Genomic DNA, 21,731 nt, shown 5'->3' with positions numbered 1-21,731 from the left:
GCATCCAAATGTCACCTGGGTTACAGTTCACCTACCTAAGAGTTGTCCCTGCGATTTAGCCTTGCTGTTAACTGGTTCTTCATGATCCTACACCATTTCACATGTCAGCGATCCAGTGCTGAAGCATTTCGCTTCAGTGTCATCTTAAATATATTCATGTAACCCTTTTGGGGATTTCTCATGCATCGATGCGATTACGCAAAGCAGAGGCTTGGTTGATAAAAGGTTAGCAAGTGATTTACAGATCGTAGGAGTACATTACAATACAAAGGTGTTATTAGTATATCAGAAAAAAGTCAGAGGTAACTTTTTGACTCACTCGACTCTTACCAGGACTGAAGTGCTGAACAGACGTTGATATGAACCCATCAATCAATCTTTAAGATCTATTTAGAAATACAACATTAGTAAAAAACATACAGGTATGCTTGGACAAGGTAAGGGCACTCTTTAGAAATCCGTTCCTCCCAGCACGCTCACAAGCCCTCCTTATTCATAAATCTCAAATAAGTCTCAGTATTATTACCTGCACAGTGCAGATGGGGAAACTGAGGTACAGAGAAATACGCTCACTAGGCAGGTTGATCAGAGAGCCAAAAGCATCAGTGTGATGCACGAGCCACCAGATCTGCTCTCTACCATCTTAATTTTTGCTATCAATGCTTGCATTTCTTCTCTGAGAAGAAAATCAGTATGAAGCACCACTGCAGCAGAACTGAGCAAGCCCATTAAGAGAGATACTGCAAGACCTCCGCTGTTGGGTACATCAACATCGAGTTCTGGGTGCAAGGCAGGCCTTAAAATTATCCCAAATCTTTCTGCAACTCTTTCTCCGTTGTCACAAACTGTTCCTGCATCGACCTGCCATTGCCTCATCCCGCTGTGATCTGGCCTAACCAAGCAGTTTCTGAGATTTACTTATTTCCACCCAGCAGGGACATAACCGGTACAAAAACACACACAAAAAGCTGTGTAAACCAGCAGGCAAATCCTGTGCTGAGCCCAGGCTGCTGCAGCCAGGACATGAGCATAGCTCATGTGCACACGCCTTACCGAGCTGCTGTGATTCACACATTGCCACAGCCCGAGGCTGGCAGGACACGCCGTAGAGAGCAGAGCCACCTTCCCACGTCGACACAGGGTTTAAGGTTTTCTATCAGAAGGCACTAAAACCCATAGGTCCTCAGGTATAATACCAAGATGATCTTTTATCCTCCGAAAGCTCCCTAGAGTGGTCAGAGGCCTATCAATTGCATTGGCACTGGCAGTAACCTAGAGGTCTTGCAGAAAGGTTCCTATCTACAGAAACTATCTGTGGCTCCTGGAAAAATCACAGGTTGTGTGCACAGTGCTATTCTGCTGGCAAGTTCCAAGCAGCACAGTAGGCCTGGGTCTGTGCACAGGAATTAAAAAGTAGTTTAATATAAAAATAGAGCTATAAGAATACCAAAACAACATGACAAGGCTCATGGAGCTGAACACATTTAACGACTGCGTTTTTCAGGAAATATTTCAGTTGGAGAAATTCAGAAAAACTATTTTTCAAAGCCTGAAATAATTCATGTACACGCAGTAACAACACAGGAAGAAAGGGGGGAAGATTTTCTAGCATGCACTTAAGTTTGAGAGATTGTCATTCCAGTGTATTACAGTTCATTTTGCACATTACAATTCTCTCTTAGCAAAAGCACAGTTGCAGCAGCACATTTTAATCTTTACACTGAAGATTCATACAAAATTGTTATTCTCAAGTAAGTCCCAAAAACTGAAGAGTGGATTCTGGAGTGTGACTGAACTGAGACTAATTCTGCATCCACAGAATGCCACGTCCACACAGTACCACTAAAAAAAGATATTTCAGTAGAAATTCTTGCATGTTGTACGTGTCTGTTTATAATTTTTGGCTGACTTGGTATCTCAGATTACTTTTAAAAAATCCACTTGAATTTTCTTAATATTTTTAAAGATACAATTTATACTCTCATCTCAGTTCTCTTGCCCTCCTGCAAGTGGTTTTATCTCAAAATGGCTATTCAGTATTGAAAAGCACCTCGAATAATGTAACTTCAAGTTCCAATAGCACAGCATTTTCAAGCTAGTTGCATCTCTCCTCTTCAGTATATGCTTGCTATTCATATTGTTTATATCAATTCAGCAAATGAGATACGAGATTTATTCATTCCTGGCACTGATGTCTCGGTACTAAAACCATGCAATCCACTGAGACGCTGGTACCTGGAGTTCAGCATGTCTTTCTTGCAAAGCTCCTTCAGAAAGGTAGTGTGTATATCTGCAATGGACGCTCCAACATCAGTTTTCAAGAGCTGATTTCCTTGGCTCAAAATTTTCCCTTCGGAGGAGCTTTAATTCTCTCAGTTCTTGTGGCTGTAAACTCTGGTCCACACCAGGAGTTAGCTTGTAATTTAAAGGAGATTCAATATAACCGTTTCTGTACAGACAGACCCGCTTGCAGAATTCAAAGGTGCTGAACATAACACCGAAGTACGGGACAATCTGATAAAAAAAAAAAAAAAAGCAACATAAGATTAAAAAGCAATATTAGACTCACTAGTAGCATTCTTAGCTTAGATGTTGTAAAAAAGGAAACTTCTAGGACTTCAAATCTGATGTGATCTGCTAATAGAGCTGTGCTCATTTATATAAAATCAGTCTCACCTCAAACTAGGCTGGCACCTGCAGCATGCTAAAAGTAGGAGTTTATTCTTGGTACCTAATTAATTACAACAATATTGTGAGGAACAAGGTCTGTGCTAGCCTATAGATTATCACAACTTGTCAAATACCTAAGCAAATCCCGGTAGGAAATGTGGGATTTATTCTACATACAGCAGAGTGACTGAACAATTTTCTTCTTTTGCCCCATGCAGCATCAGCAGCTCTGGTGCTATGTGGCTTTATACCAGCCAAGGCAGGGCCAGGCACAGGCAGGCCATCACCATCAATCACATTGTCACTCAATTACCACTCATTAGCTGACCTGTAGTACTCCATGTAGGTAATCCTCACCACAGCACTATAAAATGCATTTATGTAAACTAAATTACCTCCTGTTTAAGCTACCGTGCTTTATTTCATGCTTTCTACAGCAAGGGCTGTGGTAACCGATATGCATGCATTAAATAGCTGGTCAAAAGTACTACTTTTGGCTTGTGGGGAAGTGGCTTGTACAAGCGCAATTTTCTTTACAGCTTGGTACAACATGTCAAATTACTGGAAGCAGAACTTGTTTAGCTGTTTTAAGTGGATCACTTACAATCCCCCATCCATCCCCTGGATTGTGTGTTAGCAGCGCTCCCTTCTCTAAGGACATTCAAATGAACTTGAAAGTAGTGACATCTAGAAGCCAAGCTTCCACTTGGGGAAATATGACCAAACCAAGTTCCCAGGCTGGTTCATAACCTGCCTGAGGTTACACCCATTCTGTCACAGACTGCCATCTATAACCTGCTAATAAGTACGGAGGCATGCCATAAGCTTTATAACCCCAACTGTCCAAAAGTGTGTCTTGATGTACTTCAGGACAGTCTTTGACTGGGATGAAAGCAAAACCTCACCTTGAGCAGACTGGGTGTGAGTCCACTCCAAAGTCCGAGCACACCTTTGTTCTTCACAGTTTGCCGGAAACAGTCAGCCATGCCAGTAAAATGGACATCAGCTGCTCCATAGTGGGGAAGCCAAGGACTCTGAGCCTGTTCAAGAGACACCCAGGGGGATTTAGAACAAGCAAAGGAAAACCAAAGTAATTAAAGATGATTCTTTTCTCCATTCTGGTACATAAGGAACACTTAATGCCACGTTTCAACAGACTGATCTGGATTCTTCTGTCAACCCAAAAGAATCAGCTATTTTGCCTTGAAATACAAACTAAAAAGGGAGGGAATTCATTCTCTGATAGGTACGAAAGAGAGCAGTAATTTCACACAGCACTTCCTTTTGTGCCATGTCACTACTAGAAATAAATCCCATCCTTGTGAAGACAAACCATCCAAACCAGAGCCACATAATGCATCAGCCCCACGTCTGCCAGCTGCTCAGGTCTGGGGAGAGGTATTTCCCATCACTGGCAGTGGAGCACCTATGAGAGGGAAGCTTGGGGCTGGCCCCCGATGCCACACTGCCTGCCTGGAATTCTGATCCAAAAGAAGAGCGAGCTGACTTGACTCTGGCTGCTGAGGCTGTGTCCGCACTGCAGTGAGAAGGGCAAACTGTACCTCTCCCAAGTAACAAGTGATAGGATGAGAGGAAACAGCCTCAAGTTGAGCCAGGGGAGGTTTAGATTGGATATTAGGAAAAATTTCTTCACCAAAAGGGTTATCAAGCATTGGAACAGGCTGTCCAAGGAAGTGGTGGAGTCACCATCCCTGGAGGTATTTAAAAGACAGGTAAATGTGGTGCTTAGGGACATGGTTTAGTGGTGGCCTTGGCAGTGCTGGGTTAACGGTTGGACTCAATGATCTTAAAGGTCCTTTCCAACCAAAACGATTCCGTGATTCTGCTACAGGTTGAGTAGCAACAGCACAGCAGAAACAGAAGAACAGATTTCAGCCCAGGCTGTACAAGCCCACCAAGGGCTGTAGGTGAGCAATTGGTGCCCGTGCTTCCATATCTTTGTTCCATGGTCAGTTGATCTGGACCAGTTAAAGTTAGCTTGGGAGTATACCTGTCTGGTATAGACACTGTCTACACTACATTTCCAACTGCAGTATAGACAGTGTCTGTTCACATGGAAGAAGAGTAGTGGGTCATTAAATCCTTCCTTCATTAATCTCCTACTGTGTTAGCACAGACAGGATAACCTGACCTTGAATAATCCCATCCTCATCCATCTGTGCACATGCAGCCATGGGTTTATTTTGCATCGGCAAATCAGAGTTTCACTCGAACACATGGCAAGTGACACTTCTCAGTCAGGAGTGTGTGGGGACCCCAGGACACAGGCTGATGACTTGCATGTGCAAGCTGATCACCACAGGGCAGAAGTTTGATGAAAATGGGACTTGTACAGTTAATTGATTGGTGAATATGGATACCATTATCCCCTCATTGATCTGAAACACCATGGGGTGTAGCATTTTTTCCCTCCTTGGCCAGACTAACCTACAGCTTCTCAGAGCTGCTAAGCCTATGACAAGCCTCTCATAAACTGACAAGTGGTGATGACATTTCCTAGATGCCTCAGCTATAGCATTTCACATACTTGGCAACTTAGATGCTGGAAATGGAAACAGATCAAAACTCATGCTCCAGGTATATAAGGGAAGTTGCTAATCAAATAATTTTAACGCTGTTGCATCCCGTTCCATTAATGCCAAGTCTACGGCTAAAATTTAGACGCTAACAAGACTGCCTGATCACTCCACACACTAACTGCATAGTCTTCTTTATCTATAAGAAAAAATTTAAAATCACATATCTTGATTTTTTCTCACTTTTTTGGTGCATGTTTGAAATGCATGTGAAATACTTCTGATGGCAGGTAAAACCATATGGTTTCCTTTTGACAGGGCTTTGGGACATGATTTTGGGAAAGCAGCTGTCTGCACTGAGAAAGAAGGCAATAGGCTTCCACCACATCCTGATTTGTTATCTTCTGGATGCCCTTTATCATGCCCTGGCTCTTTTATACCAGACGAGTAGGGCTGAGGATTTAATCCATGGTCTTTTACACTTTAAAGAGGAGAAAACAGCAGCATTTGCTTCTCTCTGAACTTTCTCAACGGCGTAGCTGATTTGTAAGAGAGGGATCACGTTTGTGGGGCAGAAAGTATTTCAACTGTTCCCTTCCAACCCAAACCATTCTATGATTCTACGAATTGCTCCTCCCCTTTGTGTCTACATTGGTCTTGCTAACTCCATGGGGCTACAGGTGTTTCCATAATTCCTAACTCTGGTGTACGCTCCTACAGCTTCCTGTTTTAGGACTCAGAGAGGCAGGCGTGGGATTTCACTGCTGTGATTTTACAGTATTACCAGCCCTGCCTTTGCCGGTAGTTCAAAGTCACAGAGCTAGTCTGGTAGCCAACGGTCAAGCACATATTCACTTACACTCATTTGCTACAAGGAAGCTCAGCTGTCTGCTTGGCTCTGTTACTTAAGGGGTGTAAGGGTTTAAAAAGCAATAGCTAAATCCAACAGTGAGAAAGAGAGAAATAACTTTTCAAGCCTTAATCCACAGTACTTGAGAAACTCCTGCACAAAGACTCTCATGACTTACAGCTTCTGTAAGCATCTTACCCCTGTACTGTAGAAGATGCTGAGTGCTGCAACTGAGACTTCAGGGACAAGTTCCACTAAGAACAGTAATATTAGCACCAGGGATGCTTACAAGAGAACCCAAATGATATAAGTATCCTTAAAAATGCAACAGCAGTCATAGGAGAGCTGGATTCAAAACCCTGTTCTGCTTTCTGGACTGTCAGCCAGCTTCCACAAGCTTTTTTGGTAAAGGAAGTTACAGGCAGCCAAGCAGTGAAGAGGGATAGGTTTCTAAAACGCTTCAGGAAAGCAGGAATGCTGTTAACATGTGATTCCCTTCCTTTTTAAGTCCCTCTGTCCTAGGCAGGGCATGACCTGCCAGAATTAACTGAATGAGTTTGACTTAATCCCCTTGGTTACTGTATACATTGCAAAGGCACATATCAAAGGGGTTTGACTACAGTACTCCTGCCTACAACACCAGGACAGGTGACAAGCGCAGTGCAGGTTTCAGTAAGATTCTGCAGCCAGTGAACACATCCAGAAGACAGTTAAAAAGGAACAGGTAAGTCAGCCCCCCCAGATTTCTAATTTGCCCACAGACATTGACTTCTAAGAGATTTACTGGAAGATTATTTGTACTAACATTTACCATGGTTACAGCCATTTTCAAGATTTCAGTCTGTGGAGTGAAGTATGCTTTGCCAGTCTTTCTGCTTTACAGGAGCAGTATGTTTCCATGACCCTAGATACAGTATTTAAATAACAATTATCCACAGAATCTCAGAATCACCTACTGCAAAAGGAAAACGAAAAACTGTATCAGTGTGTAGTTAAAACCTCCGTATTTTGGAACACAGCTAAATAAAGTTAAAATGCGTTAATAAAAGAAAAATAATTAGGAAGGTGTTTCATTTGGCACTGTTTTTAATGAAAAAAAAAATAGTTGTGGCTTTTGGGTGGTTCCGCGTCATCTAAGCATGTCTACAACAGGGCACTCCTTTCAACTGCCCTACAGCACCAGTGCCAGAAAATGGAAGTAACCAAACAGATCAAACTAGTTTCTCTACTTTTTCTGCAGAAACCTACTATGACATACAAATCAAACAGTGAATCTCACACCAAAAAGATCAGGTTTATGACAGAGACATTTCACACCACGCACCTCAAAGCAGCTTGGATTCCTTTCTTTTGACACCCCTCGACACTATGGGCTGCTGCATGGAAACCTGTCGGTTATGAACATTTTTAAAGACTTCCTTCCTCCCCAGTTACGGCTGCCTCATACTGCAGAAGGCTGGAGATACGGTACAGCTCACTGCGCTGATAACAGAGTGCCGAGTTGATAGTCATAGTAGCAGCATGGCTAAGTTGCTAATCATTTTACCTCTGATGGACGACGGGTTCTCTAAATGATTAAAGCACATCAAATACAGAATTGGCTCCATCTGCTCTCTCACAGAGTCTTTTAGTATCCAGAGGCCACCAAGTCTACTAAGTCACTGTGATACATCCCCAAAGGTAGCACTCTGTTCTATTTCGACAATCTAAACCCGAGAGAGAGAGGTATTTAAAAAAAACACCCCACAACTACCTGCACTCACATTTTTAATATAAACAAAATATTTAAATAAGAGTAAATAATCATGACAAAACTCAAGTTAATTGTTAAAGTTAATTGTTACCCAAAGACTCTTCAGACACCACCTCTCCCATTGTCTGCATCACGAGGTAACTGCCAGAGCAACATAGTCCCATTTTGGGAACTAATCTCACAGACCCTTATAAAGATTTCCCCTTCAATGACCTCCCCCAGCCCCTCTCCTCCTCCTCCCTTCCTCTTAGGACTGAAGGACAGGTACAGTCCACCACAGCTGCAGTGGGAACTGTGCCCATCAAAAGATCAATCACTTGAACCTTTCCAAGGCTCACAGTAGCCACACAGGGACCAAACAGAGACCACTGGGTCAGGAAACAGCAGACGCAGTGGTTAGGCCACTTGAGCCTGTGCCCAGCGCTGTGCAGATACAAAATTCCCTCCTGCACTTCAGGACATTTTGGTTTGCAACTATCTGAATTTACATGTATCACAGACGATTTGGAAATACTTCCCTCTCAATTCATGTACTTTCCCCCCGCCTTCCCTGTTCATAAAGTTTGTTGGTACAAAGATTTGCTATTTATTCATTTTTTGAGTATGCAGTACTGTTGGCACAGGGTATGAAAGATCAACTAACAGTGAACAGCTGCCACAGGTGGTATGCTACCCCGATGGCGGGTATAGTAAAATTGCTTGTTATTTATATATCTTCAACAGATTCAGGTGTCCTACTCTTCTGATCAATTAAAAAAAAAAAATAACACACAGAAAGGCACTTTACAACACAGCTCTAGAGTTCATGCTCTTAATCTGGAAGCTAAAATAAGAAGTCTTTGCAGTCTGGGTTAATAAGGACACATGCAACGGGCAAGAGTAACTGTAGTTCAAAGGAAACTGAAGGACAAAGATAGCAGTTTTCATTCAAGCTAACGCCACTACAGTCAGAAATTTAATTCAAGCGAAGGCTGAATGCTTGAAAGAGTATTTCATTCCACTCAAATAAGAAAGGACTAAAATGTAAATAAGGATTAATACTGTCGGGAAAAGCAGGCATTCTCTTGGGCTTATCAATCCTTTCTCCTGGAGGACAGCCTTACTCAGTTGTCATTGTCTTTTCTGTGTCAGTGGTTTGGTAACGCTGACTTACCCCTGGCTAAAGTCCACCAAAGGTATTCAGGCACGTAGGAAGGCAAATGATGACAAGCTATCAGGAGGCAATCTGTTCCAGAGCAGTACAGCAGAGCAGCTGACCTCCAGCTTCCTGCACTCTAGGAACATGATGTCCTTTCCTCTGTAACCTGAACTGGGGCCAAACCATCTCCCCTTTCTGAGATCAATGGTACTGAGTGAGCAAAACAGTTTACTGCTTGCTCAGAAGTTTGACTCTCACCTTTTAAAACCATCAGGGCTGTTGTACCCTGAGGCTTCATGGTTTGTTGCAGAATCCCTCCTTTGCTACTCAGTCTAAGCTTTTGTTGCTTCTAACACCTGCAGGATGAAGAAGTCTCTGATACAGAACACAGAGGTCTTTTTCCTCAGGGCAGGGCAAACCCCTTGCATGGACACCTCCGGGTGGTTTCCGAATGTGATGGTTCAGCTCAATCCTTACAAATGAGTGCACCATTTTCATGCACATTAGTTTATTTAATGGTGCAAACCCTTAGACAGACGAGCTTGGTCCCACACTTCACACAGTGAATAGCAACACTAGTTCCCACATCTCCTGCTGTCTGTGTAGGAACTGAGAAAATTAACATTTTACAGGATTGGGACTTTACAGAGGACATACCTCCACTGGCCTTATGTGGATGAGGTAAGGAACTACACCAAATCAAACTAAATCAGATATAAAAGAGAGTGTTCGTAGAGTGCTAGGTCCTGTTTATGGAGTATTTTGCACAATTAATCACCTTACGTGTCACAGGCACATCATTCTAAGCACAGACAAATGGATACAAGGCTCTCCTGTATAAATGATGCAAGAGTACTCCTGTTAGGGGTAACAGTGACAGCTGGAGACATTACTGTCTCCCCACTGAAAATTATGGCTGTAATAGATGTGTGCGCCCAGCAATGTACCCTAACGCATGTCAGGCCCCATCAGCTGGGTGAGCTTACCGAGTTTAAAGAGGTGGGCTGAGTTAACCCATCTGATTCGCCCCAAAGCAGATTAAAGAGCTCTTGCTCATATCACGCTGATCTCAGAGCTGCTGAGGCTGTAAGAGGCTCGGGGCCATGCTCAGCTGGCACTACCAAATCTAGGACTGGGAGTGTGGCAGCCACTTCAGCATCTGGGAAAATCATCCAGAGAATTGCATTCTGCTGTCCCTCAGACCTCCTGCATTTCAAATAGGTACAGTGCGTTTTCCTGCTTTTCTTCGGCAGACCACTGTGCTGCAGTGCTAAGCTACTGCTGTAATCCACCCCAGAGCGAGTATTACATACTTATCACACCACAGCTCCTTGGATGAACAGAGTCAAAGACCACTAGACGTAGCACCAGCTGTCACAAGGCAGACGTGACTGTTAGATGAGTCCAGTCCTGCTTCCAATTCTTGATTTACAATTTTTCCCTCTTACCCAGTTTTTCCACTGACACTGTTCAGTGTTTCAACTTCACAGGCAGTGAGTCTTCATTATTCTCTCCTGTGGAAGTCTCGGTATCTAAGAGAAATGCCTTGGAGGTTTGTTCAGATGCACAAAAGCTGATCTAGCCCATTACAGAACGCAAAGCCCATGTTACGCTCGGTAACTTTTTCCAGGTATTGTCTCAACCGTTTACTGGAGCCAGTACTTCCCAAAGCAGTAGGGCGTTACTCTGCAACAGCCTCACAGAAAGCAACATCAATGAAACAATAAAAAATGCTGATAACTGAAAGCACTTAGACATAGGGAAAAAGAGAAGGAAGGAAGGGATTTTACCAAAACCAGAATCTGATGTCTATTACCTATTTGCCACCAATCAGAGGAGCCAGGCTGGTCCCAAGTTCAAGTACCACCTGAGCACAGGGTCCTGGCTGATGCCTGAACCCTAGCAGCAAGGAGAAGGAGAGCGTGAGATCACAGGGAGCAGAACGAAGAAAGGTAAGAACTCACACTGCAGCTTCCCCCTCAGGTGAAATATTTTTGGAGTTTCGTCGCTATCTGTGCACTTGTTTTCACAAAACTTGAAGTAAGATTAATGTCTCTGAGACCTCCACTCCTCTCTCAAATTTAGTTGAAGCTGGACAGCAGGGTCAAAAGTTATGTGGGGCAAGGACAGACAGCTAGCAACCATCTAAGCCTTACTTCCACAGGAAATCAGATTAAAAGTAGTAATATTGCTCCTTATTTGCTTCCACACTATGGAATTTGCCACTCTGTGTGGTCAAATGGCTCCATCTCTGAAAATTTTCAAGGCTCAGGCTCCTGTGCTGATCACTATTAAAGTGTCACCCTGCATGAAGTCTCAGAGCACGTATGCTTTTGAGATGTCGTGTGAACCACAGGACCCAAAAAGGATTTCTTATTTTTAAACCGGGTCATGACTCCAATAACTTTCATATTCCCAGTTGACAAGAACACAGATCTCACAAACAGCAGGGACACCACAGCTTGAGAGCCTTCAGAGGCTGCCATACCAGCACCAGTGACCATCTCCAACGACAGAGCACTCTTTGCTTAAACTCCTGTTTAAGCAATGCAGGAGCACTGTCTCCTCATTTCAGCAGGGAGAAGGTGCTTTTCTAACGAACATTTATCATTTTCTTTTCCAAAGCTTTGTTTATAACCCAGCCACTCGGTTCTTGCTACACTGACTTTTACCATGCAAGGAACGTAGTTAGAGGACTATTTTTAAATAAATACTAAAATAACAGTACTACTTTTAAAGAGAGACTTCAGTATCTCCTTTAACTGACTTCAGGCTAGAAATGTGCCAACAGGGCACAAGATTGCATTTACTTTTAACAGGCTACCTCATGAAGGGAATGACTGCTTATTTTTCTCCAAGTTACGAAGAACTCCTAGCATTTACATCATTTACAACAGATTTCACACTTGCAGAGCATCTTGTGTTCCAAAGAACCACAAAAAAAACAACAAAAAAAACCCCAAACACATTGCAGATTTATAGGCAGCTGAGGCCTAACTGATTCATTCAATTTTGTCACGGAAAAGAGGCCGCTTCTTGGATGACGAGTGGCAACAGTCTACACTGACCAAGAACAGTGAGCCTGTTTGTTTACGGCAGTGGAAGGAATTCAAAGCCTGGATTTTAAAACAGAAAGATCACTATTGAACAAGGCTTTCCCCAGAGAGACGTCCCCACAACTTGAGGATGCTGTGCAGTCAACACCAAAAATGTGCTGAATGCTGCAGTATACTAAAAGTATGCTTATTCTATATTACAGGGGTTTGATGGTAAAGCTATATCTGAGTAGCATTTACTGGCAGAGGAGAGTTTCAGACAAGTTTTAGTCACAGAAATGAAAACATATTATACCAGAAAAATATGGGGACAGGACTGAGCTTCTGCAAACTATGCAAAGTCTGTCCGTGTAAGCAGGTGAGGAGTAACTGTACGTTTGATGGAGCATCTGTGAAACTTTAGGGCCATCTTTGTGCGTTTTGCCTAACAAAACTACCAAAGTCACAGGTCAACCCGGAACGAAGGCTGAGAAGGGCCAGCCAGGGGGAGCTGAGCTTGCCTCTGAGTGTCATGTGCACAGAGGGAAGTGCCAGACTTGGGTATTAAGTTTGCTCTAACCATTTGCATGTTTGTAGGTTTTCAGTTCTACACATAGCCTGGAATCGGTGTCAACCTAATAATAATCTTCTGTATGGCATATAACAGCTCTAAATTCATTTTCCCTTACTGAAATGCCAGAGCTCAGTCCAACATGCACTTATGAAGGTCATTATAGGCAAAAAGATGATGTGGGGAAGTAGAAACATATTACCAGTGCTTCCTTTAAACCCAGACTCATTCATAGGCAGGTATTTCCCTGCTTAAGGTGGGAAAAAAAAAAAAAAAAAAAAGAAAAAAATGGAAAAAAGTGTTCTCGAACTTTAGTAAGTCTGCAAGGTCAAAGTGCAGTACTGGAACGTCACTTAGATACTGGATTTAACAAAGAACATGATATTGTGGGATAAGGAAGGAAAGCCAAGAATAAGAAACAGTCAGAAGGATATAAAGTTCAATAAGTTTTTGTTCCAAAACTGACATAGTATAGAGTGAGTCAGGAAAGCATTTGATATAGAACACCCCTTTGAACAACCCTCTCCTTCACTAATCCCCTTCTACAGATGCACAATAAAAGCCATATTTCCATGCTGAAACATGCATACAGTACCTCTTAATTCTCTAACATGCCAATCAGGAGCAAAGTGAAAAAAGGAAGACAAAGGAATAAAATTAGAATAAGCACAACAAAGAGGACTCACATATTCAGTAAGGCTCACTCCTATTAATTAACATTTCTTTTAAGAAACCCATTCAACTATATTTAGCAAACATAGCATCTTTGTAAAAAAAAAAGTAAACATGATAAAGATAATAGCAGAGGGGGAAGAAGCCATAGTTACAGAGCAAATCTGACATCATAAATCATCACCAAACACAAAGGAAGAATTGTTCACTGACAGCCAGTTCCTACTCCCCCAGATGTCAGTGACAGAAGCTGCTGACGTCAGAAGTGTAGGATTCAGATATGTAAAATGAGAGAGGATGAAACAATTATTACAACTGAGATTAAAAATAACTCCTTATCCTTCCTCCCATAGCAGAATTCATTTTCTAGTCTGTGCAAACAATTCAAGCTTTGTCTAGATGAGGAGATGGATGGAGCTAACCCTTCTGACTGCCTAGCATGTTGGGTAAAGATCTGAACTGGATGTTCTGGTCTCAAGCTTGTACTCCATCCCAGAATCAGAGAAGACAGCCTTGTGTCCTAGTTTCTCAGTTTTTGAAGCTCCTGGGACCGCTTTACAACTCCCTAGTTCCCTCTCACCAACAGGTTCACTGGAAAAGTCTTTGGCAACATACTACCTCCATCTGTCAGATCAGAGGGACAGAAGGGAAGGGAGAGGAATCTGATACTGACGTCTGCAATGGGCTGGGTTCCTCGTCATATGCACCACCAGTGTTTGTAGCTTCAAAACAAAGCCAGCATTTCCCTACATGCACTGCAGAGCACTCACACCAGGTCTGTGGGCAGCTGAAGGCTTTGGTACATCTCTCCTTGTCTTTTTATCAGCTAGAAAGGTGAATCACTGGATGGAGGCTGATCAGAATATGATGTCTGAGAAAAACCTGAGATTAGAAGTATTTGCTCCCCTGTTTTCTACAGAACATTGAAATGCCTTGAAGCTCTGTTTTCCCTTTCTTTATTCTCCCCTTTCTAGGTCCCTTTGCATGATACGTTTTCTGGTGCTGTCCTAGACATTTCTCTCTTCTGACCACCACGCTGCAAACTGAACAGGCCAGCAAGTAAGCACAAAGCAGACCTGATCTCTGCAAGGCTGGGTCACACCCTGGTGCTAACTGGAAAACAAACTTCTTGCATGACCTTACATGAGTTCCAGTGAACTCTTAGTATCAGCTTGGGTGTGATTTCCAACAGGTCTCTTTTCTGGACAAGCCTCCCTGACTTAACGTCATTTCTAGTACCAAATGCATTATGGGCTTTCACACACAGGCAGCTACTTCTTCTGAAACACCTTCGCCTTCTCGCATGCCTTCAGAATAACTGGCCGAACAAGAGGTGTTTCTCTAAGCTTGGAAAATCACTATTCACTTGTTGCAATGCATCCAGGAGGGAAAAAAACCTCTCTGTTGTTGAGCCTTTTTCCCATCCAAAGTATTTTTAGCATATCCACTTCCTACATATTTAGGCAATAAATCCAGTTCCCTTCTTATTTCTAGAAGTGCCAGTCAGATGTTTTAAGCATCCCTTTGGTGAAAGAGTACAGCCTAGTGGCAGGAAAATGAAAGATGGGTCTGTTCCACTTCTCTACTTGCCTGTCAAGACAAAGCTTGACACAGAACTTAACATCACACCAGTTACAACTGAAAGTTACTCTTAACTGATTACAAAAACTGAGTGTTCAAGTAACTGATGTATTGTCAGAAAATATAAAAAGGGAAATAGCACAGTAAATGCCTTTCTTTTCTCTATTCTTTAGGGCAACAGTATTGCCGTGAGCCTAAGGATATAAAGAAAAAGAGGACTTGGAAGGAGTAGTTGCTTTTCTTAGACCCACTGATACGGCTGGAAAAAAAATTATCAAGTCTTCATGTTCAGAATCTCTTTCTCACCTGAGACATTTTATAAGATACCCAATGAAAGGGCTCAGCTTAAAGCTTGACTTCTGGACACATCAGCTACATGAGCTGGTCTAATAAAAGACATTACTTCTCCTGCTGATGTTCTCTGTTATGAGATGGAGAGAGGCCAACGAAGGCTTCTGTGCCACTGGATCTGAGCCCTGTCTGAAAAAGGGAACCTGGGGAGCAGGAGAGGGGAATTCAGTTTCACTGACCTTTTGCTAGCTTGTGACTCACCAACCAGACCATCACTAGAGGAGAGGGAAGGGGATCTATACAATGCTGCTACACCAAATGACTGTTTTTGATAAGATCACAAAAGCTTCCAATAAATCTGCAGTCTTATGAACTAGGCTGAAAGAAAAAACTCATATGCCACAGCCAGAGAGCCACCAGACGGTGACAGCTATTCACTGTCACTCTGTTGATGAAGTTCTAATGAAAAGTCAACATCATCAATGAATTATGTCAGTGAGATGGAAACTGTGGGGTGGTGGTGGTTTTGTTTCTTCATTTTTTTTTTTAAATCATTGTTACTAAGCTTTCAGAAGAAAGGATCAGCAAAATAATATAAAATGATATAGTAACTTGATACAGTAAATCTCATGTTGCTGAGGTTCCAGGAAAGCAGCAGCACCAGCAACTGGGAAGTCACTTGTAAACCAGAGGAGTCAGAAATAAGAACGAGCATAGTTCTGACCCTTCAGAATTAATACCTGCTGTGCAAGTTTCTTGTGGTTGCCAGTACGCAGGTCAGGCACAAATGGCAGACACACAGGCTCTGAAAACAACATGGATCTCATTCATCCTGCCTACCACCAAGGGGACTGAATGCCTGTATTTGACAGGTTTGCCAGTTCTAAACTGTGAGAATTTGATGGCATTGCTATGAAAAAGAAAAGAAATAAAGCTAAAGGCAGAGTCTGAGAGTACACATATATCCCGTAATAGTACTTGAACCCACCTTAAAAGTGTAACAACACACTTGTAACTTTTTAAAAAAACACAAACAAAAAAACAAAAAAAAACAAAAAAAAACCAAAACAAAAAAAAACCAAAACCAACCAACCTGAAACAAAGCCTCTGTAGCCTACTGGTATGAGAAAAAAGGTGGCATTCATGATCATCTGGCTAGTCTTGTCCCAAGCTCCTGCAACAAGGATCTATAACAATGAACTAGTAACACGAACGCCCTGTACCTGCATCTTCCTCTTGACAGTCTCAAAGGGGAAAGAAAGTGTCTGTGCCACACCAGCTGCAACACAGCCATTTATGAAGTTCTGAAGAGGAGTGAAATGAACTATGGGTTCTCGCCAGATTTTGTCCAGATTGATGTAAACAAAGAATGAGCCTGCAGAAAATGGGACAGCACCTAGAAAGCAAAACAGACAGAAGGTTTATATCAACACACTTACACTATGAAAACAGAGCTGCTCATCACATAACCTAGAAAGATGGGATGAGCCGCTGCCAGTTTACACCTCGCATTACTCAAACCAGATAAATATTCTGAAGAACTTTACTTTTTAGTCACTGATTTACCACCAAACACCCATATTGTAACATCTAGATGCGCTGATAGGGGCATATATTTACATATTAAATTGTGCAGTTGTCAGAATTATTAACTGCTTTAGTCTCATGACAGGTCAGCCATTTCTCCAGGTTACCTCTTTTGGGACCAGCTTTTTCTCCAGTCTAATCCAACCCTAGCAGTTGTACAGCTAAACAGTTGCCTCTTCAGTCAAGCTGATGCGGGATACCTCTGTCCTCTTTTGCTTGTTTCATGCTCTCATCAATTTTATAGTGGGATTACACATTATTATTATTATTATGCACTTTTTATAATGTCATACTGTGAAAAAGTGGACTCAAAGTTAAATGGCAATTTAAAAGCTATGGAGAGTAAATAAATAATTTAAAAGTCATTTAATGTAAAGAGAGAATATCACTAATTTTCACTTTTCACACCAGTTATACATTACTGCTCATACTGGTTTCACTGAACAGCTAGGGAGACACTCTCACACCTAGATAGGAATTAGGAACACTGTGTGTATTATTATTTTTTTAAGAGTTAAATGGTGGAAATCTTGCATCCAAGCACAATTATATCATCTATAAAAGAAGGAAAAGAGTATCTTGTTGAACACTTAACCACACATAAAATGCTACACACTTGGTCATAATTCGAAGCAATAAAGCTGCAGCAGAGATAATCAGTATTGTCGTGCCTTGTAAATCTACAAACCTTCTACAGAACAACATTACTATTTGCTTTTGAAATCAAGTGAGAAAACGAATGCACTACATAGCTGCAATAAACAATGTGCAATGAGGTGACTTTTCCCCATTATTATTTTACCTAATATAGCTGGTGAAACACCACGGTAGAGTGCAAGGAATCCTTCTTGATGATAAATTTTGTAAAAAGCATGAAGAATTCCTTCATAAAATGGTTCCAGTCGGTTCTGCACAATGAGACGTGTTTTAATTACGTCAGTGGGGTAAGTCACGATGGTTGCAACCATGCCAGCCAGACTTCCTGCCATGATGGCTCTCCAGTGGGAAATATGACCCAACTCATCCGTGAAAAGTATAACAAGTCTAGAGTAAACACATAAAAGAGGTAGTATTAATGACAGTACAAACAAAACACATTAAAGATTAAGGCAGATTATTCTTGATGTAATTGTTCTTCTGCCCACAAGCCCCTTCAGCAGCAGGAATTGAAACTTTAACGTGTATTTCATCCAAGACCTTACTATATATAACACCACACAAGCACCTGTGAAACAGAATTCGTGAACGGACAAACATAAGCAGTGTCCAAAAAACATGCCTAAGAGCCCAAAGAGATTTTGGGTAAATCCACTCTGCACAGAAGTGCAGAAATGCAAGTGTTATGGTTAACAACTAAGTCAGGGACTGGGATATATAACTCTGTAAATGCAATTTGCTTTGGTTTTAGTGTTACTGAGCTAAAATACTTCCAGTACCCGAAAGAGCTTTTTTAGAGGCAGCTTGCATAGCTCTACCTGCACCACAGTTCCCAGCACTGACTAAGCTCACATAGCTTGAGCTGTGGTACTGTGCTGGAGGTCCAGAGCACCAATTCCACAATGAAATAAATCTTCAAAGATATGAAGCCTAATTGTTCACATGATTTACTTGTTTGCTTTGCAAGAGACTTTTAAAGAAATTTTTGACCACAGAATCCTCATTTAAATATTTCCACCTACAGGATGAAAGTTATCGTGACTTAAAACATGTCTGCAAGACATTCTCTGATCACCAGCCATCATTTAGAGACATTGGTCCAACCCCCCCAGTCAAAGTTATCATCTAAGACAAAAATACACAGATAACATCATTGCAGGCCGCCTGAGAACAACTGAACCTTCTCTGTTGCTTACGCTGTGACAGAAAGTTCAATATGGATACTTCTCTAGAGAAGACGTATGTCCAGGCACTACTATGCTCAGGAGGTTAAGTCTAAATTTGAAATTTTGAAATTGAAGTACAGAGTTTCAAAGGCTAACCTACAACTCATGCATTTGTGATGCACAGAAGGACTTTTCTATGTATGCAGGGCACTCCTGCATGAGGGAGAAGCGTCATGGAAGTAACAAGAAGCAAGTAAAAAGATTTGAGAGGAGAATCTTAGCTGGAGGTAAAGAAACTTATTCTGTTTTGGAAGCATTAGCTAAACTGCCTAAACAGCATATTTACATTTAAACTACACGGCATTACCATGGCCAGAAGAACATAATTTGCAAAGATTTACAAGTCACTGCTGGCTCAGTTCATGTGTTTTCACATGAGCATGCATTTTCTACTGCATGACAGATCCCTGCACCTACCTGTCTCGTGCCCCGGAGAGAGCCAAGAGCAGAAAGCCTAGCCAAGCAGAAGTGAAAGGGCACACACTGTTTTTCCTATGTGTCTTGTACAGTCCCTAAAGCAACACAGCCTGATTTTCCTGTGTGTGCACAAATGCATGGGGAGGGTGGTGGGGTGTCTCTAGGCACTACCGCCGAGATAACATTTAAAACTGCCACAGAAAGACAGAGTCTCTGCACGTAACCGCAGATGGAGTGCGGGAGTCAGCTAAACCCCCCCTTCCCCAGCCAGCTCGTCCCACACTGCCGTTCCTGGGGCTGCTGACTGTGCTCAGACCAGGTCCTTCTGCAATTGCCATTACTATTTATTTAAGTTACCACATAACATTTCTCTTTTTGTGTCTCTTGCCTTTATACACATCATTCTTTCACTAGAAAATACGCTAAAAAATCCCCATATAATGTACCAAGAAATATGTGTAGGCAGCTTTTATTTAATTTCCTGGTAGCCTACTTCCATGTGTAATTCAAAAGAACGCCCTGTGCAAACTAGAGACAAACTATAGCCTTGCAAAGGAAATACACTGTTTCTACCTGAACAAACAATGAATTTATTTTGCTCAAAATCAACTGGTTTATACTGGTGCAACACACTGACTCTTCTGGGAACTTTAAATTACATTTAAATCACTGTTTCTCCCTTCCCACTGCCATTATCCCTCCCCGCCTTGTTTGACCACGGCGTGCATCACAAGCAGAAGGACACAACAAAGCTGCCTGGTTCCAGGGTCGCTCCATCTATCATTTCCTGAAAGGCGCAGGCAGAGCGGGGAGGATGACTCTTGCTCAGCCAGATGAATGACAAACCCCAGCAGGCTGCACAGCGTCAGCCTGGGCGAGAGCCGCAGCGGGCCGGATTGGCCAGCGCGGGTGAGCCCATGCTTCTCCCCACCCAGCACAGCCCACGAACTGGAATAACCCATCGCCCAGCTGGGTGGAAATGTCAAGTGCATACCATGCACCCAGCTGACTTTAATTAAAAAAAAAAAAAAAGAACGAAACCCAGCCCTCAAAGTGGCAAAACACGCTGGTGCGTGCGAACAGTCAGGCACTCCTTTCAAAGGCTAAAAGATAGCAGCAGCAAGGGGGAATCCTAGGAAAGAGCACGGTCAGCAGAGCTCAGTCAGCACTGCTCCATGTTGATCCCGCCGCAGCCCTTCCAGTGTTTACCTTAATGTCTGTGTATTATCGAAAACAAGATCTTAAATAAAGTTACATATTGACTTCAAAACCGATCAAATTTGCTTAACAACAGCCGCATAATTGGGTAAAAGATTTGAATCATGATTTTGTTATTTTCTTTGATACAGACAATATAAATACTTGAAAGCACATAAATGAATAATATAAATTGGTTGCAAAGGACAGATATCACAGTCACACTTGTAGGTAGCACTGTGACTTCATTTCTAAAGGAACGTGGCTGAGTAGAAGAGATTTAACAGGCTGCCAACCCTCCATCATTTGAAGAACACCTATGACTTTATAAGCAGCTGCTGGGATATCACCAGGCCCTAAGAGTTGCTACACACTGAATAAACTCAATACATGAAATTACTAGCCAGGGTACATGTCTCTGGGGAGAGGGGACACACAACCAGCTAGCCATCCAGCTGAGACACACACATTAAAGTGTCCCTAAGGAGTAAGCTCTCCGCTTTCCATCCCCTCCTCTGTCGCAACAGCCACGAAAGGCCGGAGGGAGAGCTGACCCCTCCCGCGGAGTCCTGTCCCGGGGCCGCTGGCTTACCGGCGGGAGGCGGCGAGCTGCAGCGCGCTGTAAGGGAAGAGGCGCAGGCAGGCGGTGAGGTTCCCCTTCCAGAGAGCCCGCAGGCCCTCGGCGCGGCACAGGCTGTGCCCGGCGCCGCGCAGCCCCCGCCGGCAGTGCCAGGTGCCCACCTGCGCCAGCACCGTCACCAGCTCCAGCGGCGCCGTCAGGCTGAGGCTCAGCGCGCCCGCCAGCCCGGCGCAGCCCAGCCGCTGCAGGCCGGTCACCCGGCCGTCCCGCCGCCAGGTGGCCATGGCCCGGCGCGGCCCGGCGGCACTGCGGCCGCTCGCAGCTGCGCGTCCAGCCCGGCCCGGCCCGGCCCGGCCCGGCGGGGCGCGGCCGGCGCGCGGTGAAACGCCGTCAGCCTCGGCCGCCGGAGGGCGCTGTGGCGCGGGGCTCCGCCCGCCCCGGCCTCGCCCCGCCCCGGCCCCGCTCCGCCCGCCCCGGCCTCGCCCCGCCCCGGCCCCGCTCCGCCTCGCCCAGCCCGGCCCGCCCCGGCCCCGCTCCGCCCGCCGCCTCGCCCGGCCCGGCGTTATACAGTATGACATTGTATTTCCTTGGTGGGAAGAAAGTGGTTAATCACCAGGGAGGGGAAAAAACTCAACTATTTAAAGGAAAAATTCCCAACAAGAATAAATGGGTATAAACTTGCTATACATTAATACTGCTTGGAAACAGTATACTTTTAACCATAAAAGGGTGATGTTTCTTCTAGAGGTTGCCTTTCTTGCTTGTCTGCACGAGACAAACCTCAGCTTAAGATTCTTCCCAAGCACACATTTTTTTTACATCCAGTCTTCCATTTCCATTACTCATTGTTGGGGAATATTGTTACAATATTGTTACAGCTATCAGGAAAAGTCATAACAAAGAAGGGATTGAGAAATGCTGACTCTACAATGAGGACTGCCAAACAGGTGCTAGGCTAGCATGAGAAAG

At 43.4% G+C, this 21,731-nt stretch overlaps 1 protein-coding gene across 1 annotated transcript; it reads right to left on the bottom strand.

The window, feature by feature from the left end:
• Window positions 1-1,399: 1,399 nt before the first annotated feature.
• SLC25A43 (solute carrier family 25 member 43) lies at window positions 1,400-21,048 on the bottom strand. The gene is made up of 5 exons (XM_068411991.1): window positions 20,775-21,048; window positions 17,488-17,729; window positions 16,322-16,494; window positions 3,576-3,710; window positions 1,400-2,514 (listed from the first exon to the last, which is right to left on the bottom strand). Exons 1-5 carry the CDS (start codon window positions 21,044-21,046, stop codon window positions 2,311-2,313), a joined length of 1,026 nt encoding a protein of 341 aa, XP_068268092.1. The 5' UTR covers window positions 21,047-21,048; the 3' UTR covers window positions 1,400-2,310.
• Window positions 21,049-21,731: the final 683 nt, after the last annotated feature.

This window comes from Nyctibius grandis, chromosome 13 (assembly GCF_013368605.1).
Source record: "Nyctibius grandis isolate bNycGra1 chromosome 13, bNycGra1.pri, whole genome shotgun sequence".
Lineage (NCBI taxonomy): Eukaryota > Metazoa > Chordata > Aves > Nyctibiiformes > Nyctibiidae > Nyctibius > Nyctibius grandis.
The sequence above is the reverse complement of the archived record's forward strand: the minus strand, read 5'-3'. Positions and strand labels throughout refer to the sequence as shown.

What these genes read in the sequence shown, in the direction of transcription:
- SLC25A43 (XM_068411991.1), bottom strand. Translation starts at nt 21,046, where the DNA reads ATGGCCACCTGGCGGCGGGACGGCCGGGTGACCGGCCTGCAGCGGCTG. An exon ending in CAGCTCGCCGCCTCCCGCCG is followed by an intron (nt 17,730 to 20,774) that starts GTAAGCCAGCGG and finishes TGTTTACTCTAG; the next exon opens with ACTTGTTATACTTTTCACGG. An exon ending in CTGTCAAGAGGAAGATGCAG is followed by an intron (nt 3,711 to 16,321) that starts GTACAGGGCGTT and finishes TCTCTTGAACAG; the next exon opens with GCTCAGAGTCCTTGGCTTCC.